The sequence below is a fragment of the Pezoporus flaviventris genome, unplaced genomic scaffold (genome assembly GCF_033815535.1).
Source record: "Pezoporus flaviventris isolate CSIRO_AGI_PZ_B2104156 unplaced genomic scaffold, CSIRO_AGI_Pfla_v1 ptg000031l, whole genome shotgun sequence".
NCBI lineage: Eukaryota > Metazoa > Chordata > Aves > Psittaciformes > Psittacidae > Pezoporus > Pezoporus flaviventris.
In genome coordinates this window covers 48648340-48666494 of record NW_026892579.1, presented here as the reverse complement: position 1 = coordinate 48666494, position 18155 = coordinate 48648340, and the positions used below count along the sequence as shown (strand labels likewise).

At 37.8% G+C, this 18155-nt stretch overlaps 1 protein-coding gene across 4 annotated transcripts in view; it reads left to right on the top strand.

Annotated features, from left to right (window-relative positions):
• The window catches only part of ATAD2B (ATPase family AAA domain containing 2B), a 79469-nt gene extending 65703 nt beyond the window's left edge, over positions 1–13766 (top strand). For 3 of the 4 annotated variants that reach the window (XM_061460938.1, XM_061460937.1, XM_061460940.1), the window contains 4 exons: positions 5320–6015; positions 7592–7719; positions 8920–9048; positions 10420–13766. In XM_061460938.1, coding sequence (XP_061316922.1) covers positions 5320–6015; positions 7592–7719; positions 8920–9048; positions 10420–10461 — 995 coding nt within the window. In that variant the 3' untranslated portion in view covers positions 10462–13766. The remainder of the gene's footprint in view (positions 1–5319; positions 6016–7591; positions 7720–8919; positions 9049–10419) is intronic. The other variant, XM_061460939.1, reaches the window with a different exon arrangement.
• Positions 13767–18155: the final 4389 nt, after the last annotated feature.

Sequence of the window (18155 nt, the reverse complement as noted above, 5' to 3'; positions counted from 1 at the left end):
ACTGTATTAGTCAAACTACAAAAATTTCAAAAGAAACATACCTGCTTTGACTGCTGCATCTTCTCATTAGAATTCACCCACATTAAGGCAAGCAGACTTGCTTGTTAACGATTGACAGTCTTCGAATCTTCTAATTATATCTACTTCCTTTTCCGACTGTTAACTTTATTTCTATGTAGTCTGCAGTTATGTCATTGTATGGCTAGATTTGGGGCATAGCAACAGTGTATACCTCAACTCTGAAGCTTCTGTACCACTCACTCATGTTTTTGAGATGTTTTCCTGAGACAGTACTAAACAGAAAGGTCACAGTTACAAGGTTGAAGTGCACCCCTAAAAAAAGGATGCTTGTTTGATGTGAAGAGGTTATCCTTACTTGGTGTGTCTGGCTTGAGACTCTCCAAGCAGAACCTGTTGGTGGGCAAGAATTGAGAATTTCTGAAAGTCTGCTGCAGGTTTCATTTTACTCAAGTTGTTCCTAGGAGACTAGTCCTTCTGCAATAAGTATAGAATTTAGTTTTTATCACCATGGGGGGCCAGTTCTGGGGAAAAGGTTGTCTGCCTTGAGTTCAGGGCCTTTCAGCTGACTCTTACAAAGTTTCTCAAGATAGGAATGGAAGAATTGAGAAACCTCACTTACCACTTAAGGAGATGTAGAGTAAATTTGTATTCAGTGATTAATTACATTGTATTATGTTGAACTTCTAGAAAATGCTGTCTTCATAGGCTGTGCAGCTTAGGAAAAGAAAAAAGTGAGGAAGGTTTGCTTTTGATATGAACTTCATGCGAACCCAGGTGAAAAGTTATGTGTGACTGCTGGTCAAACAGGTATTTATTGTCCTTAAAGATTCTGAATACTGATTAACAAAAAAGCAAACTAGGAAAGCTAGAACTGCACTGAGGATCCCCTTGGCAAATCTGTAGAGGTTATGTGAAGATTATAGAGTTCAGCAATTCAGAAAGCAAGTGACTGTATTCATGTGTGAATAATTGGTATTATAATAATTTGAGTTATAGAAACTCAGTTCTGTAAAGCAGGATTCCTCTGACAATAGTATTTTTACTGCCTCTGGCACAAATACTGCCAAAAGACTGAGTATCAATGGGTAGTTTTCAGACAAGTAGTTTTAAAAAGAATAATTAAAAAGGTGTTAAGGTGCTCACTTGCAATTGTATATACTCTGTTAATTTTTTTAACAAAATTAACTCAAAGTTTTTCTTCTATAAAAAGCTATCCCATTCTGTTAGTTACTGAAAACTTCAATATGACATAAATCATACTGACGATAAAATAAAAAGTGTGGGATTCTGCTCTTGATAGTTTACAGTCTTACATCAACATTAAGGTAGAGAAGAGGGGACTCCAGGTCAAGCTTATTTTTTAGCAGCAGTCCATTACCCTGTTAGTTCCTGCCCGTTAGGTCTTTAGTTTTGCATCAGTTTTTACCTTGTGGTAGCTCCTTCTTCCTTTTTGAGTCCTATTTTTGAACTGTCTTGCAGAGCTCAGAGATAAATTTTACAAGTAGTAATAGGACAAGGGGGAATGGCTTTAAACTGAAAGAGGGTAGATTTAGATTAGGTATGAGGAAGAAATTGTTTACAGTGGGGCTGGTGAGATGCTGGCACAGGTTGCCCAGAGAAGCTGTGGCTGCCCCATCCCTGGCAGTGTTCAAGGCCAGGTTGAACAGAGCTTTGAGCAACCTGGTCTAGTGGAAGGTGTCCCTGCTTATGGCAGGGGGTTGGAACCGGGTGATCTTGAAGGTCCTTTCCAACCCAAGCTGTTCTGTGATTCTAGGTGACATCTTACCAAGTCTGTGTTATTCTCACAGTAGTACCTTTTTCTTTCCGTCAAATACAAAGAAAATCAGTCTAGGTGATGAAATCTGTTGTCAACATCTACATTTGGTCACATGGTTGCCTTCTACATTAACCATTCCTCCTACTTGTGCCACTCCCTTAGCTTTATTGAGGGAAGTGGGCAGGACAGAAAGACAGACTGGTGGTGGAGTTTGGTTTTAAATGTTGTATTCCTTGGTCAGTTTTTCTCTTTTCCTTGAGGCTTGGCTGTCTGTATGAAAGGAAAATCCGTGTAACATTGTTATGTGTGCTAAGGATGTGAACCCAAAATTTCTTCTCCCAGCAGACTTTTTTTTTGCACAGAGAAGTGCAGCCTAGATGAGAACAAAAAGGCATCATTTGAATGGGGCACTTTAAATGTGAGAACTAGAATTCTACTTTTGATATTATCAGGAGGGTAAACACTGGTGCATGGGCTCAAATATATGTTATTAGGTGAGAGACTGGGAGTCTCCCTGAGTTCATGGACATGATGCAGGTAGTTCTGTGTTAAACAAATTTAAAAGAGATTTAGGTGGGTTTATGAAAGCCTGAAGAGAGAAAGCTTCAGTGCTTGGGATGGAAAGGCTTGAAAGCAGGAAGGCTTTTACTCAAATGACAAGGGGGGAAAGTTGATTCTTAGAAGTATAGGGACAAAAAGAATTAGGATTTTAGAAGCGCTGGTTACCTGTTGGTTGCAGGTCTTGGTGGGTCAGGTGAAGATGTACTGCTGAGAAGTAAGAGTTTATAAGAGCCTGGGAGGAAAAAAAGTTATCATTAATTGAGTTCTATTGACTAAATGTGAGTGAAAACCCAAACTAGATAGATTATTGGTTTTGTCAGTTCAGATACTGTTAAATGTTAGGACGGTGTCTTCTGCAGTATTGGGCAATGAAATTCTGTTCTTTCCTAAATCTCAGGAGCTGGTTAGTGGTATCAGGGTTTTTTTGATACTGTGACATAACAGTGGTTTTACAATGATAGCAGTGTTTCAACCAAAGTTCTGTTTTGTGTGCACTGGTGTGATGAGGCAGATGAAAATTTCTCTGTGTTTACTGGTTTAATGCAGTGTAAACCTCAGAGTTCCTGTGAGGACGTCTTCTGCGTATCCTGCACCATTTTCTGTGGTTGCTTTGTTGTAATTAAAAACAGCAGTAAAAAGCAACATGCACAATGTGCATTTGAATAGTGCTGCATGAAAGAGAGTGAGTTGGACTTGCTGTCTGTGACCTTGAAATTTGGTGAAATGTGTGACACAAGGATTAATTCAATTTTACTTTAATGTGATTTCTCCTACACTTAATTTTAGGAACGTGCCTGTGTGAAGTTATGGGTTCTTATCCCAGGTAGAGCTCATAGGGTGGACAAAAGGGATGAACTAGTAAACCGGGCATATTTAAAGTACGATTCATTGGTATAATAAATGTCAAATATATTTGACATATCTGATTCTTAGAGCAAAGTCAACCTAAAAAGCCAGAATCAGTGTCTCTTTAAAAATTTCAACTTTGTTACTAATCTGTACACTTGACAACATAGTATATTTCCTTTAGAAGATTCCCCTTCTGTGTTGGAGCTGACCTGAGGCTAAACCCATTGCCTTAATAGGGGAATTTTCTTTGTCCTTAAGTTTGCACCTCCCTGTTTAGTTTCAGATTTGCTGCTTTTGTTAATAATTAAAATCTCTTTCAAAATCTAAGGGAAGATTACATGAGCTCCTGAAAAGTTATGTGAATGGGTTGTAGTTTATCATCAATAAATCATGTATACTGATGCTAGCTGTAGAGGCCCCTGTCAAATCTACAGAACAGCCGGAGAAAAGAGATTTTTCTCCTCAAATTTTACAGCTCTCCATAAGGTCTGTTTGTAACAATGAATACACATTCCAAGTGAGACTGTGTTTTTATTGCAGTGGGATTGTATCTTTAGATAGCTTTAAAGCTAAAAGGTTAAGATTTATTCCTAGTGTAGTGGTTAAACAACCTGCTTGCACACACCACTCATGGGGAGCAAATTCTGAAGTACAGCTATGCTTCTCTTATCTTCTGTGAATTAATTCTCAACGCTTGTACCTGCATAGTGCTTGTATCTTCAAAGCAAGATCTTTGTAACTCACTGTGAGTCTGGCAGACATAGATCTGGGACTTTATACCCCATAAATCAAAGCAACTTACAAATACCAAGAACAGTATGGAGGTGCTCAACATAAGGGTTCATTTTCAAATGGAAGAAGATTTGTTAATCTCTGGTTACTGTTGGCTGGATTTTCAATTATATTTGCTTGGTCACAACTTGAGCAATTTTGCAAATATATGAGCAGTCTGTATCATTATTTGAATTTGAATGTAGAAGTTTCAGTTTTTCCCTGTCTCTTCTGGAGTCTTTTGAGCTTTGTTTCGTTAGTGCTCTTGAAAAGGAGCAGTAGTATCATGTTTGAATGGTCTTCCTTCTGTATTTGCTGGTCGCATTGCAAATGTGCACCAAATTCTTTTAGATTGGTGGTTTAGCAAATAGATTAGTAAAAAAAATCCTTTCTAAAAAAAAAAAAGCTTATTATGTGATTTTTTCAACGGCACAGGAAGTTCAAATGAGAAATAGAAGAAATGGAAAAGTAAGGATACAGAGGTGATGAAGAAAGGATCACGTGTCCATGTTGCTTCACATTGAGTTTCATGATATGGAGGGAATGCATTGGTTATGAGCCTATTTAAGGACCTAGGCTTTCCCTTCTGCTTACAGACTCATTGCAGAAATGCAAATGTTTGTGAGGTCTCTCTGTAGAAGGGGTTGCCAAGTGGTGTGGGTCTAAACCAAAGTTCCTCAGTTTTTAAAACTACATTTTGTCAACTTGAGTAAAGAAGTGGGAATGGAAGGAAGGTTGAGGAGATCTAGCCAACTTAGAGGGAAGATGTCTTTGACTTGACAGTGGACATAAATTGAAAGGAGAGGTGCTGATCTGATATAGGGCAAAAAGCCTTTTCACTGGTATAAGTATGTGAGTATGCATTGATACAGAGTGCCCATGAAGGTCATTTCATCTGCATCTGTGGAGCTTTTCAGTACAGGGCTGGATAAAGCCTTGAGCAACCTAGTCTGCCCTCGTAGCTGACTCTGTTTTGGGTAGTAGGTTGGACTGGAGACTTCCTGATGTCTGTTCTGAATTATTCCACGAATGCCTGGATTTCACTTCCATTTGTTTCATTGTATAATGATTCCCAATCACTGAGGTTCTAAAAGAGGAAAATGAGGAAAAACTGACATTAGAGTTTGCATTAACCAAATGAGAGTGAGAGAGTTCTACATCATTGGTTAGCTTTTTGCTTTTATTATTTTACCTACAAATGGATATATCTAAAATATATATTTCCTTCAAATGTGAACACATTTGATTGCCTCAAAAGCCACAGCATATTCTGTTATCCTAGTATGTTTGTTGAGGGGTACCTGTGCATCTAAAGGTTTCTTTTTTTCATTACAATTCAGTTCGAATAAGGAGAAAATCAAGACGGCGCTCACAGTGGGGCAAAGGCATTATTAAGAAGAGGAAAGTCAATAATTTAAAGAAAGATGAAGATGATGCTAAGTTTGCTGATGATGAAAATCATGGAGAGGATAGTAAATTGCTGGAAAATGGAGAGCTAGAGATCAGCGCTGACTGCATTGAGGAGAATGGGGAGGAAATAGGAGATCTCTCTATAACAAATGATGAATCCTCTTGTGATATTATGGATATTGATGCAGAGCAGAGGCTTAACAATGGGACATCAGGAAAGGAAAACAATTTTGCATCCACAGAAGAAGAGAGCTCAAATGAATCTCTTTTAATAACTGACAGTGTTACCCTGAGTGCTGAAAAGGAATTAAGGAAGGACTCTACATTGAAAGGGGACTGTGTGAATGGGGAGACATCTGTACAGAGATCAGAAGGTGTACCTCTTCCCGCATGTCACAACGGTAGAATGGATTCAGTTGATACTGTTTCACCCTGTGACAACAGTGATGGGTCTATTAACAAACAAAAATCTTTGTCTGAAGATCAGCCAAAGGAGCAAACGGAAGTTTCCAGTGAAAATCAAGGACCTGATCTAGTGAAAGCTGAATTACCACATTGCAGCAATAATGACAGAACACTACAGAGCACAGACACTGAAACTAAGGATGCTGAAACAGATAAAGAAGGTATAGCTTGTTTTCAATGCTTCTGTTCTTATCTTGGTGTCCAAGTTAATATATATATATTTTTAATTGTAGTATTTTATGTTATTATTGTATGATAACATTTTATGAACTGCTCTCTGTTTATTTGAAACTTTTGGTGTGCTTACAACATTTAATTCCACATCATAAGTCCACACTTTACTTGCTATAATGTTATCTTTCACAAGTAGGTATATCTCCATACTTAGACTGTTCTGTTTATTTTTGTAGTCTTTATGGGAAATATTGTAAATAATGAGATACTATTTAAACAATAATTAAAGATTTAAAAGCTATTACCAATGCACATAAATATATATGTTTTGGTCTGTGTTTGTTCTATATTTTTACCTGTATATGTTTTGACTTGTTTTATTAGATTTATAATAAAAGTATCTTTGATATTTGTTGAAAAAACACAGGAATACAGAATGTGTTCCTTTAAAAACTATTGCTCATAGCAAAAGTTAAAGCAGTTTAACTCATGGCAAAAGCCAGATAAACTGTTATTTATCTATTGGAGAAGGTACCTGGTTTTGGAGTTACAGTCAACATAGTAACAGTGCAGCAAAAAGATAAGAAAAGGAGAAGGGAAATCCTGGTGGTGCATAAAAGAAGGGGCCACGTCCTTTGAAGACAAGAGACATCATTTCCTCAGGGAAGAGAAATAAAAGGCTTATGCATGACTGCCTTTTTAATTAGCTTTTCAGAATTGTCTGAAAGGATGAAATCTTTACTTCAAAAGTTAGTGCTGAGATTTACAAAGTAAATGAGCTTTAATGAGAGATCTGAACTATGAGAATATCACTACATACATGTTGGCTGTGTTTGTACATACACATTTTCTCGAAGTGTAAGGAGAATAGTAGAGGAAAGTTCCTAAGAATAGCAGGAGTATGATGTACAGTAAAAGCCTTTATATTTCTGAATTTAGTAGTTGAATTTTATTTACATTACAGATGGTTATAATAACAGGGAGGTCCTAAAAATAGTTTTAAATAGTTGAGGAGAAAAACAACGGATGAGTGTAGGGAGAGAATCAGGAGATAAAAAAATACTTTGTTTTCCACAACAGGATGGGACAACAGCTTTAATGCAGAGGTGGAAGAAGTTTGTCACAAAAGCATGAAGTTTCAGGAGCAGAGCTGATGTTAGAATTAGTGTGGTGATGAAGACATAGGATGCTTTGGAGAGAAAAACAAGGATTTGATTTACTTAAGCTAATGCTCAAAATCTTTCTGCTTAGTATCTGAACTTCCCTTAAAAGCTGTGTAATTTGATGTCGCTAAGTAGAAATAATACAATGGGAAAACTCTTTCAGTGACATTCAGTTTTCTGTTGGGACCAGTTTCATGTGTGTTTTCTGAACTGTGGTTTCGTGCAACTGTAAACATTCAGAATTCTGCAAAGCTGATGAATAATGCGCACTGTCACAATTACTCTTGCTTGGTTAAAAAAAACCTCAACAAACCAAACAGGCAAAATCAAACCACAGTGAAGAAGCAAGTTGTTCATTTTGAGAGACTGACAGTGCTGATAATTGTTTTTCAAATCACAGGTGTATACAAAAGCAAGAAAACACGAAAAGTTGCTCTGGAACAGTCAAAGCCCACAAGTTTGGAGCAGGTCCCTGAGGAACCATTGGATCCCTTACCCTCTGTAGTTGTTGACCATGTCAGACTAAAGGTAATGGAACCCAAAAATCAATTGAACTGTTAACAGACTCCGTGCAAAATGCTTTCTTTCTCTCTTCTGAAGCAACATTCCCTTTATTTTTGGCTGCAAATGAGTATTATGACAGCAGTAACTTCTGAAAATGGTATGTTGGTCAGTGGGTTGGTTTTTTGTTTTGGGTTTTTTTTTTTTTTTGGATGAAAAGTTAATAAAACTACTGAATCCTTACTGTCCCATTATTCCTGCCATTGCAAATCCAGTAATAGCCCAGCAGTCCACTGTTTTAATTGCCATTTTTGCAGGTACTCATATGTTAATTGGACATGCCAGTTACTGAGGAACTGCTGGATACCTAGTAATTAGGGGTTAACATCATCTTTTCCCTTCCCATGTATGTATACTTAGTGGAAAGAACTGTTAGTGGATTGGAAAGCAAATTGGAATTTGTGCTGATGTTTTGGCATCATAGACTGAACCCCTGCTGGTTAATTTTCTTTCAGTTTTGTCTCTTTTTAAGCAAAGCTACAACAAAATTTGGTGTCTTCTGTTGTAGAAACTAGATTGACCTACTGTGAAATTTAGATCCCATTTGTAGTGGAGTACAGATGATAATCTCTTTGGAAACAATTATACAGGAAACACAAAAGTGTTATGAAAGGGACAGTTCTTAAATTTTACTCTGGTACTATGTAAAGTACACGCTTTCACCTTCTGTTTGTGAGCACTTCTCCGTGTGTCGTGCCCCTCTCCCGCCCCCCTTCTTTTATTGTACTGTTTTTCAACATTTATGGAATTCCAAATGTCTTTCCATCTGGTACTACTTACAATTTAATGCCAATGCAAGTTCTTACAAATGTCTCCTTTAGCTATCAAAGCAGATTTTATAGTTTGCTGTGTCATACTTATTGACCAAGATGAAATAGGATAAATTATTGTTCAAATAGAACAAGCATTGCCCCAGATACACTGATTATAAAATGGAAGACAAGAAAAAGAAGTGTGGGTATAAGCAGAGAAGTTGAAAGAGACATTAAGTCCTTTTGCATTTGCATGGAAGCAGTGGCCTTACTGGTGTCCAGGTGTGGTCCATTTTATTTTTATGTATCCCACCAAGACAGGGCTTCAGAAGGAGATTTAATTTCTGATTTGTCCTTAAAAAAAATGAAGTGATTATAAAACCCCTTGTAACGTCACCTTTCGTTGTTCCAACAGAAACTTCTTGATTTGGTGGTTAAGAAAAGTGACAACCTGACTGTTGACCAGCTTGAGAGATTGTATTCACTCCTCAGTCAGTGCATCTACAGACACCGTAGAGACTATGACAAATCACAACTTATAGAGGTGATGTTGTACCATTTCTTTTATTCTTTATCTGAATTTTGTGAGGCTGTTTTTTTAAGAACTAAGTTCATCTCTCAGTTTACTGTTGTACTAGCAGGCAGAAGCCTTAAATAAACTTTGAGGAAAGTATCTAAAAATGAAATAAACTTTAGTGTAGAAATTACTTAAAAAAACGGAGGCTGTTTCTAATAATACTTTTCTCAGAAAAGGATTAAGGATTTAACCTATAAGAAGGAAGGAAAAAGAGGAGAGAATACAGCAGCATGGAGAAGCACATGTTAGCAGAGTAAAAGTGGAGTAGAAGCAGTTACCACATTTATGATATGAATAACAGTGGATGTAAAGTGAGTACTTACAGGCACACTGAGCCAGCGTTGCTGCAGTTGCTTTTACTTGCAGTTGTGTAACTAGGACCCCAAAAATGACATACGTCTTCTTCATTCAGTTAGCTGACTGTAACTTTCATACAAGACCTTAAAAGTTTGCAAAATTTCTCTAACTTGGTAAGTCCAGCACAGTGTAATTTAAGCCAGTTGTATGCTTTGCTGTCATCCTTTTCCTCTAGGATGCCCAGGCCTCCTGTCTGCATCAACAGTAAGTTGATCATTTCACCACTGGCATAGGCTGATCATAACTCTGGACGTGCATTCCTTCCAACATCATTGTTCTAGCTGTAGAGAGGTTTGGATCAGCTTGCTGATTCAACTAATAACCAACCCTGTTGAGAAAAGGACAACAATTGCTAGTTTCCAGTTGGATTACTGAACACTAAATATTTTTCTCCATGAATATTTTACAGCAAAACCTGGAAAAGCTTTAGCATGGGATATCGCAGAATTACTGCAAAATGCTTTTCAAGCCATTTTCGTGCTATTCCTCTCACCATCTTGCCACCTAAAAATATGTTGAAAGTCTGTGCCAAATGTTAGGTAGATTAAAAAGACATTTATCCAGCAGGAATATGCAGAGACTGATCTCTACTTTGATTTTCCAAACTGTGCAGATACGTGTGTACAGCAGAGTTACCAATAGCATAAGTGTGCAGGAAGACTTGGATTCATGCAATGCGCTATTGCAATGCTTGCTTAATACATATTGAGTATGCTAATTATATAAATGACCCTAATACACTTCGATTTTCTCATGGACTGTCATAGTGGTGTGCTTTTCTGCATTAGTACTTCTTTAATTAGTTTCCTCTTTTAGCATATTTTGCTAGCAGACAGCAGCTAATAAACAGAAATTTCTATTTTCCTATTAATTATTTTTTCAGATATTTTAAAAAATAGTCAAGTAAATATGATTATGCAATGTAACTTTATTTCCTTCTCTGTATATTTATGTATAATTGATGCCCTGTGTCTCTTGCAGGAGATGGAAAGAACAGTTCATGTGTTTGAAACATTCCTGTGAACTCAACAAGATGGGTGGGTTTATCCTCTCAAACTGCTCATGGGAGAGCAGTCCTCTGAGCCATTCAGTTTCCATTTGCACCAAGTACGTGCAGAGCCTTGGTCTTAAGTGCTCTCTCTTTTTCTTTTTGTTGAATTTGGTGCTATTGTCTCAGGTACCTGAAACCAACCAGCCTACAAGAACCAAACGGAACTTCATATAATTGTATCTGATATAAATAAAGAATACAATGCCACAGCTTGGAGATTTTTGGTGCTACAGAAACTGTTTTCATTTCTGCTCTTGTTCATGCATTATCTTTGGGGAAACTTCAGGCAAAGTGGAGACCAACACATAACAAGAGGAGTGGAAAGAGCAGATCTAAGTTGAATATTTTTAAACAGGCAACCTTTCTTATTTTCTTTTTTTTCCAGTTTTTCTCTTCTCTGGGGAATGGACAAAAATATCTGTTCTAAAGAAGGCAATGATGTATTGTGGTAGGAATCTTGAGTAACTGGATGTACAGTAATTTGAAGATGAGGCTCTCTAGAACTGCCTTTAATGTGCCTTTTAGTCAGTTGAGAAAGATAAGGCTGATCAATTAGTTTGGATTATAGCAAGTGGCAATGTTAGAAAGCTGTCTTCAGAATGAAGATCTCCAAAAGGATGATTTGTGTTCTCTTCATTCAATGGCAACCAGTATTATGGTTCTATAATACCTGTCTTGCTCTACAGAACTAAACTAAGACACACTGAAAAAGCCACATACTTTACCAAAAGAGTGAAATTCCTTTTTTCCTTGGTATATATTTGTTTTAGAAACAAGTTACACAGTGAAATCTTTCTCTGTTGCTAAAAATTAAGCATTTTCCCACCATCCCCCTGTTTTCCATTTTGAGTTCTTTTAAGAAAAACAAGTGTAATACTGGTAGGTTTATTTTTGAAGTTCTGTGTTTGTAATATAGCTTGGACTGAAGTGCAGGTAAGAAGACACTGTAGTTGGTCAATGTCCTGGAGCCCAAGCTCACGTGAAAATAAAGCTTAAACTAGGCTTCACAACTTGGTCCATAAAAAGCATTGTTAATGTTGGAGGTTTGGAGGACAGCCTTTTGAATCGATCTTTGGACCAAAGTTCTCTGAATTGTCTGGGTCTGAATTGTGTCATTCAAAACCCTTCTCTTCTAGCAACTGGAGAGAACAGTCTAGGCAGTTTCAAGAAAAACATATTTTATCACAAGCTCAGTATTAAAACATTACCTGGGCTGATTTATTTCAAACCTGTGTGGAAAGTGTTTTAGAGAAGTTGGCTGGTGTTGCCATTGTTAACCATTCATTGTGACTGTCCCTTACTTAGCTGCGGAAGTGTCTTTCTGGAAATATGCAACACAGTGTGATTAGTTTGTAATTAGACAAAACAGACTACTGCAGAGATACTGAGCTACCTCAGCTTTTTGTATTTTAGTTACCAACAGTGTTTATGGAGGACTCCCATTTGCAAGCTGAAGCTAAGGTATTTGTCTCCACCTCTACGGCTAATATTAGTATAGCACTGCAGAGAAACAAAACATGGGCCTTGGGCTACTGCAGTAATCCAGAGTGCTTTGTCCATTCTGGTTAAACATAGTTCTTAGATCTTTTTCTCTCCAGAATGCCATTGTTTGTCTTTCTAGCTAATGGCAGAGAAAGGTTTTAAGCATTCATGTACATCTAGTTACACCTTCTAAATGCAACCCATGCAGAAACACTGTATTTTTTAGGTGGGAAAGTGCGATTAAAAACAACAAAAACAAGCAGAAAACACATTTTAAATGAGATTCTTTGATCTCAGATTTGATTATGGGATTTTTTTCCATGTTTCATTTAGTATTTATTAGCATCATACCTGTTTGAAATATTTTTGTGTCTGGTACATTAACAGCATTTTGTATTTTGATGGGAATTGTTACAAACTTTAAGATTTGATTAAATAAAAATGTAGCAGATTTTTTGTAGCAAGTTTCTGATAAAAGGGGTTTTTGCAAGTCTCAGGTTCTTGCTGCAGAATTTTTTAAAAGTATTTATTCCAGTTTCACTTACTCAGAGAAGTTTTTGTTCAAGTAACAGCAGCACTTGTGGAAGATAAACCGCACACGTTTTTAAGATGATAAATTTATATGAATTTAAAAAGAAATTTTTTGTCACCAGTGGGTGTGAAAAGCAAGTTTAAGGCTAGTGCCTGACATTACAATGGTTCGAAAAGGTCAGGTTTCTAAAGGAAAATTTTTACTGTCAGTTGTTGATTGGGAAAAAATTGTAAAGAGGCAACTTTACTAATGGAAGAGCTGCCATGTTGTTTTAGAGAAAAGTAGCTGATATCAGATGTTCTAGTGGACAGCTTACCTAAAATGATATGCTCGCCTTCTTAGCCCAAATAACCACACTTCAGTTCTTGTTTTCCTTTACAGATGTCTGGTGGTTATAGAGTTAAAACAGCTGTTAATCTATCCATGTGGTCTAAACTTGTTTACTCTTTGTATGTTTTTAATTTTTGTTGCCACATAGCACTGGCAAGAGTTTGTACAAATTGACCTCTCTTCCTTGTTTCTTGTTGTGAAAATTGCAAATAAACTCCTGTGTGAGTCCTTGTACTGGGGTCAGTGAAATGTGGCCAGCCAGAAGGAAGGAGGCTTCTCTGGAGGGCTGACTGGGCTGTCTTGGAGATAATAGAGTTGCTCTTGGGTGAAGTTGATGGCTATGGAGTTAATTGTATTTGCAAGCTTGAATCTCACCTGTGATTAATTTGTTTTGTTTTGTGTCCTCTGTATTGTTACTTGATTTTCTCATATGCCAATGTATTTATAGGATTACTGTTTTTTGTAATATCTTGTCTTCCTTTTTTTTGGTTTGTTGGTTTTATTTTTCCATTACTTTGATGGGTCAGCTCTGGTTTTACCTTTACCTGAAGGCATGTCCTGCAGCTGATAGTCATTTATTTTGTTTTTATTTTATTTTGTAATCATAGCATAAGCTTGAATTTGGGCTTGTACTTGCATCTTTTGTAACTTGTACATTGGGTTATTTAGACATTGGGGACTCCTGTTTGGTTTCATTAACGTGTGTCTACTTCGTGGATTAAGTAGACTTCCTTCATCAGCTATGGTATATTTTGGATTCTATAGTTTATTCAGAACTGTGTTTAAATTGATGTTTTGCATTTTGACTTCCTTTTATGTTAGTTTGAAGTAAGTTATTTAATTTTTTTGAACTTCTGGAAATTTTGAACATTTTACTGTAATTTGTAATATAACTGCTGTGAAATACTTGAATAAAGATGACAAGAAAACACAGCTTCAGAAATGTTTAAAAGAAAACCTGCCTCCTAGCTAGTATCAGTCTTTCTCTTACCAGGCCTTCATGATTTCAAGGTCCAGATGTGCCCCACGTTGGGTGCCAAAAAGAACTGTTGTGGTTTAAACCCAGCCAGCCAGCTCATTCACTCACTCCCCCCCTTTCCTCCCTCTTTTTTTCCTCCTCCCCCCCCCCCTTCCCTGCTCCTGGAGGGATGGGGAGGAGAATCGAAAGAATGTAAGTCCCACGGATTAAGATAAGAACAGTTTAGTAACTAAGGTATAACACAAATCACTGCTGCTACCACCAATGATAATAATGATAAGAGAAATAACAAGGGAAGAGAATACGATACCACCGCCGAAAACGAGTCTGACCCAGAAGACCCCATGTCCTTCCGGGTAACTCCCAGTTACCACCCCCTCCAGGCATGACGTGCTGTGGTATGGAATACCTCTTTGGCTAGCCTGGGTCAGGCGTCCTGTCTCTGCTTCCTCCCGGCTTCCCCTCCTCCCTGGCAGAGCATGAGACTCAGAAAGGCCTTGGTCAGGGTAAACATCACTTAGCAACAACCAAAAACATCGGTATCACCAGCACTGTTCCAGGCTGAAAGTCAAAACACAGCACTGCACCAGCTACCAAGAAGGAGAAAAATTGACTGCTACTGCTGAACCCAGGACACACCCAGGACTGCTTATAGTACATCAGCATCCAACTAATAGTAGAGTTTCCCATTAAAGGTGTTTTAAGGAAACATTCTCTTTCCTTGCTGTTTATCAGAGTGGTTCTACTTTCTGACAGGTTTTGATTTTCTTTTTTTTAAAGATGAGCTTCTAATATTTCTAGAAATTCCTTTAGTTCTTCTCCCTCCCCCAAATAGGAGGGTGCATAGGAGAGTAAGAAGTTGCTAGAGATTATGGAAGTGAAGAATCAACTCGCATCTTACTCATTAGCAATTTATCCAGAGCTAACTGCATGTGATTTATATATAATGTGGAACAGAGTATGAGAAGCTGTACTAAAGATCTGTTACAGCCTGTCTTGAGGTATAGAACATAAAACAGGCCTGCTCATTTTCCTCTTTTTCTTTCTGTGTACTGTCGGGCTCCTGGACAAAAGGCTATTTGAGGAAGAGAGTGGTAGTAACTTAATTCATGACTCTGATTCCACTTTTATATGCAGAATTGAAAGCATAATTAGGTATTAAATACACTATTATGTAAATTACTATATAAATATAAAAGCAAAGTTGATCCATGACAGCTGGGACTAATTTGTATCAGTATGGTTAGATATGGTGTTTGTATCTGAATGGCCTTGCAGGTACCAGCACCATGGTTTGACACTGTCCAAGGAGTCTGCACTATGTGAATGAGGAACATAGTGTATGTTCCAGGTCTGATTTCTGACAGTGACTGTAAAAATAATCAGTCATAAGGGACAAAACTGTGCTTTATTTGTGTAAAGTACTCAGTGAACTTTGAGTGGTGCTTCAAAAGCAGAAATTAATGAGGAATAGTTGGGTACCATTGCGTGTTCCTAATAAAGCCTTAGTATAAGCTTGTGTTACACTCATATTTGTCAAGTGTTCAGTGATTAACACTGCTTCCTTCTGCTGTTGGTTTCTGCTTTGAATGTAGCTCTGAAATGCTATTTCCCATATTTCCTTAAACTTGCAGTGCTGCAGATCCTGTGTTTCCTCCTTTAAGCTCCTCAGATAATTTATTTAAATAAATTAAAAATGAGATCCCATTGTTGTGTAACTTGGGTAGGATTTGGACTTGTAATATATGGGATTTTAAGCTAGCACTGCATGTGAATAAATTCTGCAAGCCAAATCAGTGAACTTAGGAACTGATTAATGAAGCCAAACACTTCATTTTTTTTTTTTTCTCTCCCTTTTATGCATCACTTGTGGTCATGTAACTATTATGTAAAAATGAGTGATTATAAACTTTAACATAATTAATTCAGCCTCATCCCATTTCTAGGTATGTAGTTTTTTTTACAGTGTGAACATTTGCATAGGGAGTCTCTTTCAGCTGAGCCAACTGCCAGAAAATGGCTGTGACTACTACTTAATTAGATTTATTTCAGGAATGCGTCTGACTTACACTATGTTGAGCCTTACTTTAATAGTAGGGAAAATCCTTTTTCCTTCAAAAATATTGCAAGCTAAAATTTAAAATGGTTTTACCACTTCTAGCGGAATGTTAGTGTAAACCCAGGCCACTAAGGTTTACTGATGTGGATGCTGATCTGGAATAAAGCTGCTTTTAGGTGCATAAGGTAGTCTGGAGTTAAGCTGTGTTAGAAGGCTCCTCACGTTCAACTGCAAGAGTGGGGCAGGTTGAGAGCAGAGGAAGTCGTTCAGCCTCTGCATTTGGGTTATCAGCGCTGGGACATCAGTTGGGATTTGTTGGTGTACTGCAGAAGTCAAGTTGGTTCTGCTGTGGTGGACTTCTCACCATATCTTGTTCTACTTGTGTCTTTCAGCAGTCAGGAATTTGGCAGAGTACATGTGAGAAATGTGCAGCTCCCTGAGATTGGATGGCTGCTGGAATGCTCGCATCGCTTGTCGTCCTGAGATGAATGACATCGTGATGAAAACCCATCAATGTAAAGTTTGAATTGTTCTATGAAGCAGAGATGTTTGACTGTTTCTAAATGGCAATAGGAGTCTGTAGAAGGTAACCTATTAGCCTTGGGACTTTAGATTGGGAGGAAGGAATGACTTCTTGGGGAAGTTTCAAAAGGGCTTCCTCTGAAGTTATTTGTTCAGCAAAGGTAGTATAGATGAGACCAAAATATAGAAGATGAACTAATCCTAGAGAATACGTTAAATTTGGACTACATTAATTTGCTGAGAAATTGAGTCTGCTGTAGAAGGAAAAGAAATTAATGTTTTAGCTAAGGCACTATTTGTCATCTCCAGAATCCCAGGTCTAGTTCTGTTGTAAAGATTGCATTCTCTCGCAGACTTCAATACACCTTATAGAATCCCCTCTGTCTGTGGGAGCTACCTGGAAGAACAGTGATCCCTGAGTTTGGAGACGTAGAAGGAGAAATTGTTGTTCTGTTTTAGGTTCCTAATGAACGTAATTCTGAAATGAGTTTTGTAGCTATGCCCGCTGCATTCTCTGTGACATTACAGGAGGTTTAGTGACATAAAGGAAATGTAATGTGAATCATCACACGTATGTGGCTGTTAACATCAGGCCAGGTTGGACAGGGCTTTGAGCAACCTGGTCTAGTGGAAGGTTTCCCTGCCCACAGCAGGAGGGTTGGCACTGGGTGAGCTTTAAGGTCCCTTCCAACCCAAACCATTCTGTGAGTCTATGAAATGAGTGTTTTGCGTAGACATTTGAAGTATTGGAAATACTGGCATGTAAGACTACATTTTCATGAAGCATGGAGATGTAACTGGTTTAAAATTAACATCTAGCCCTTCTAACGGGGTCAGAGTGCTTAGGAGTCTAGCTCTAAAATGTAAAGCATGGCCAGAAGGCAGAAAGGTTGTTTTTTAATAAAAAGCTTCATTTTCACAAGATGCAGAGCACAGGCACAGAAGCACAAGCTGAACATAAATTTTACAGTGCTAATCTTTTCAATACATGAGAATAAATTTTGGAAATGGAAATGAGCTGACACCTAATGATGATTTAAATGTGTAGCAATTTGTCACAAAAATTCGGGTTTTATTCACTGAGAATAATGTCGGCAGAAACCACTGGCTTGTTGAATCTGATGCTGTGGCATGTATGACTTAGATGACCCTGCGCATGTGAGATTAGCTTCTGTATGGCTCAACAGTCTTTTCAATAAAGGCATCTTGACTTGATCTGCAGAGTTTGTACATCTGCCTTCCTCTCTGAGCTTTTCCTCAAGTGGTTAAGCTCATGAGTAGAAACACATACCTTATTCCTCATTTGTTTTGGTCTGGCTTCTACTCCAGGCACCGCTTCTTGTCTTCTATGTTCAAGACTCTTCATACATAGATTTTTTTTTTCCTTCCCACAAAGTTACTAATGCACTGTGATGAAGTAGCCTCTCAGTCATCTTTTCCTGAGCAGAATGAACTTTTTATGGCTTTCACTGCATTTTTTCCTCCAGCCTTTAAGTCAGTTTTGTGGCTCCTTTCTGCAGTAGGTCAATTTTTCAACATCTTCTAAAACATTTGTTCACAGAGGAAATTGATGGGACATTTCAGCATTGGTCCCACCAGTGCCATATACAGAGCTAAAAATCACTGATTCCTACTCACTCTTCCCATTTTTACACATTCAAAGATCAATTTAGTCCTTTTATGCCAAGAAATTGGGCTGGGAGAGCTTGTTGCTTGACTCTTCTCAGACTTACAGCTTTTCATAGTGCTATTCTCCATCCTG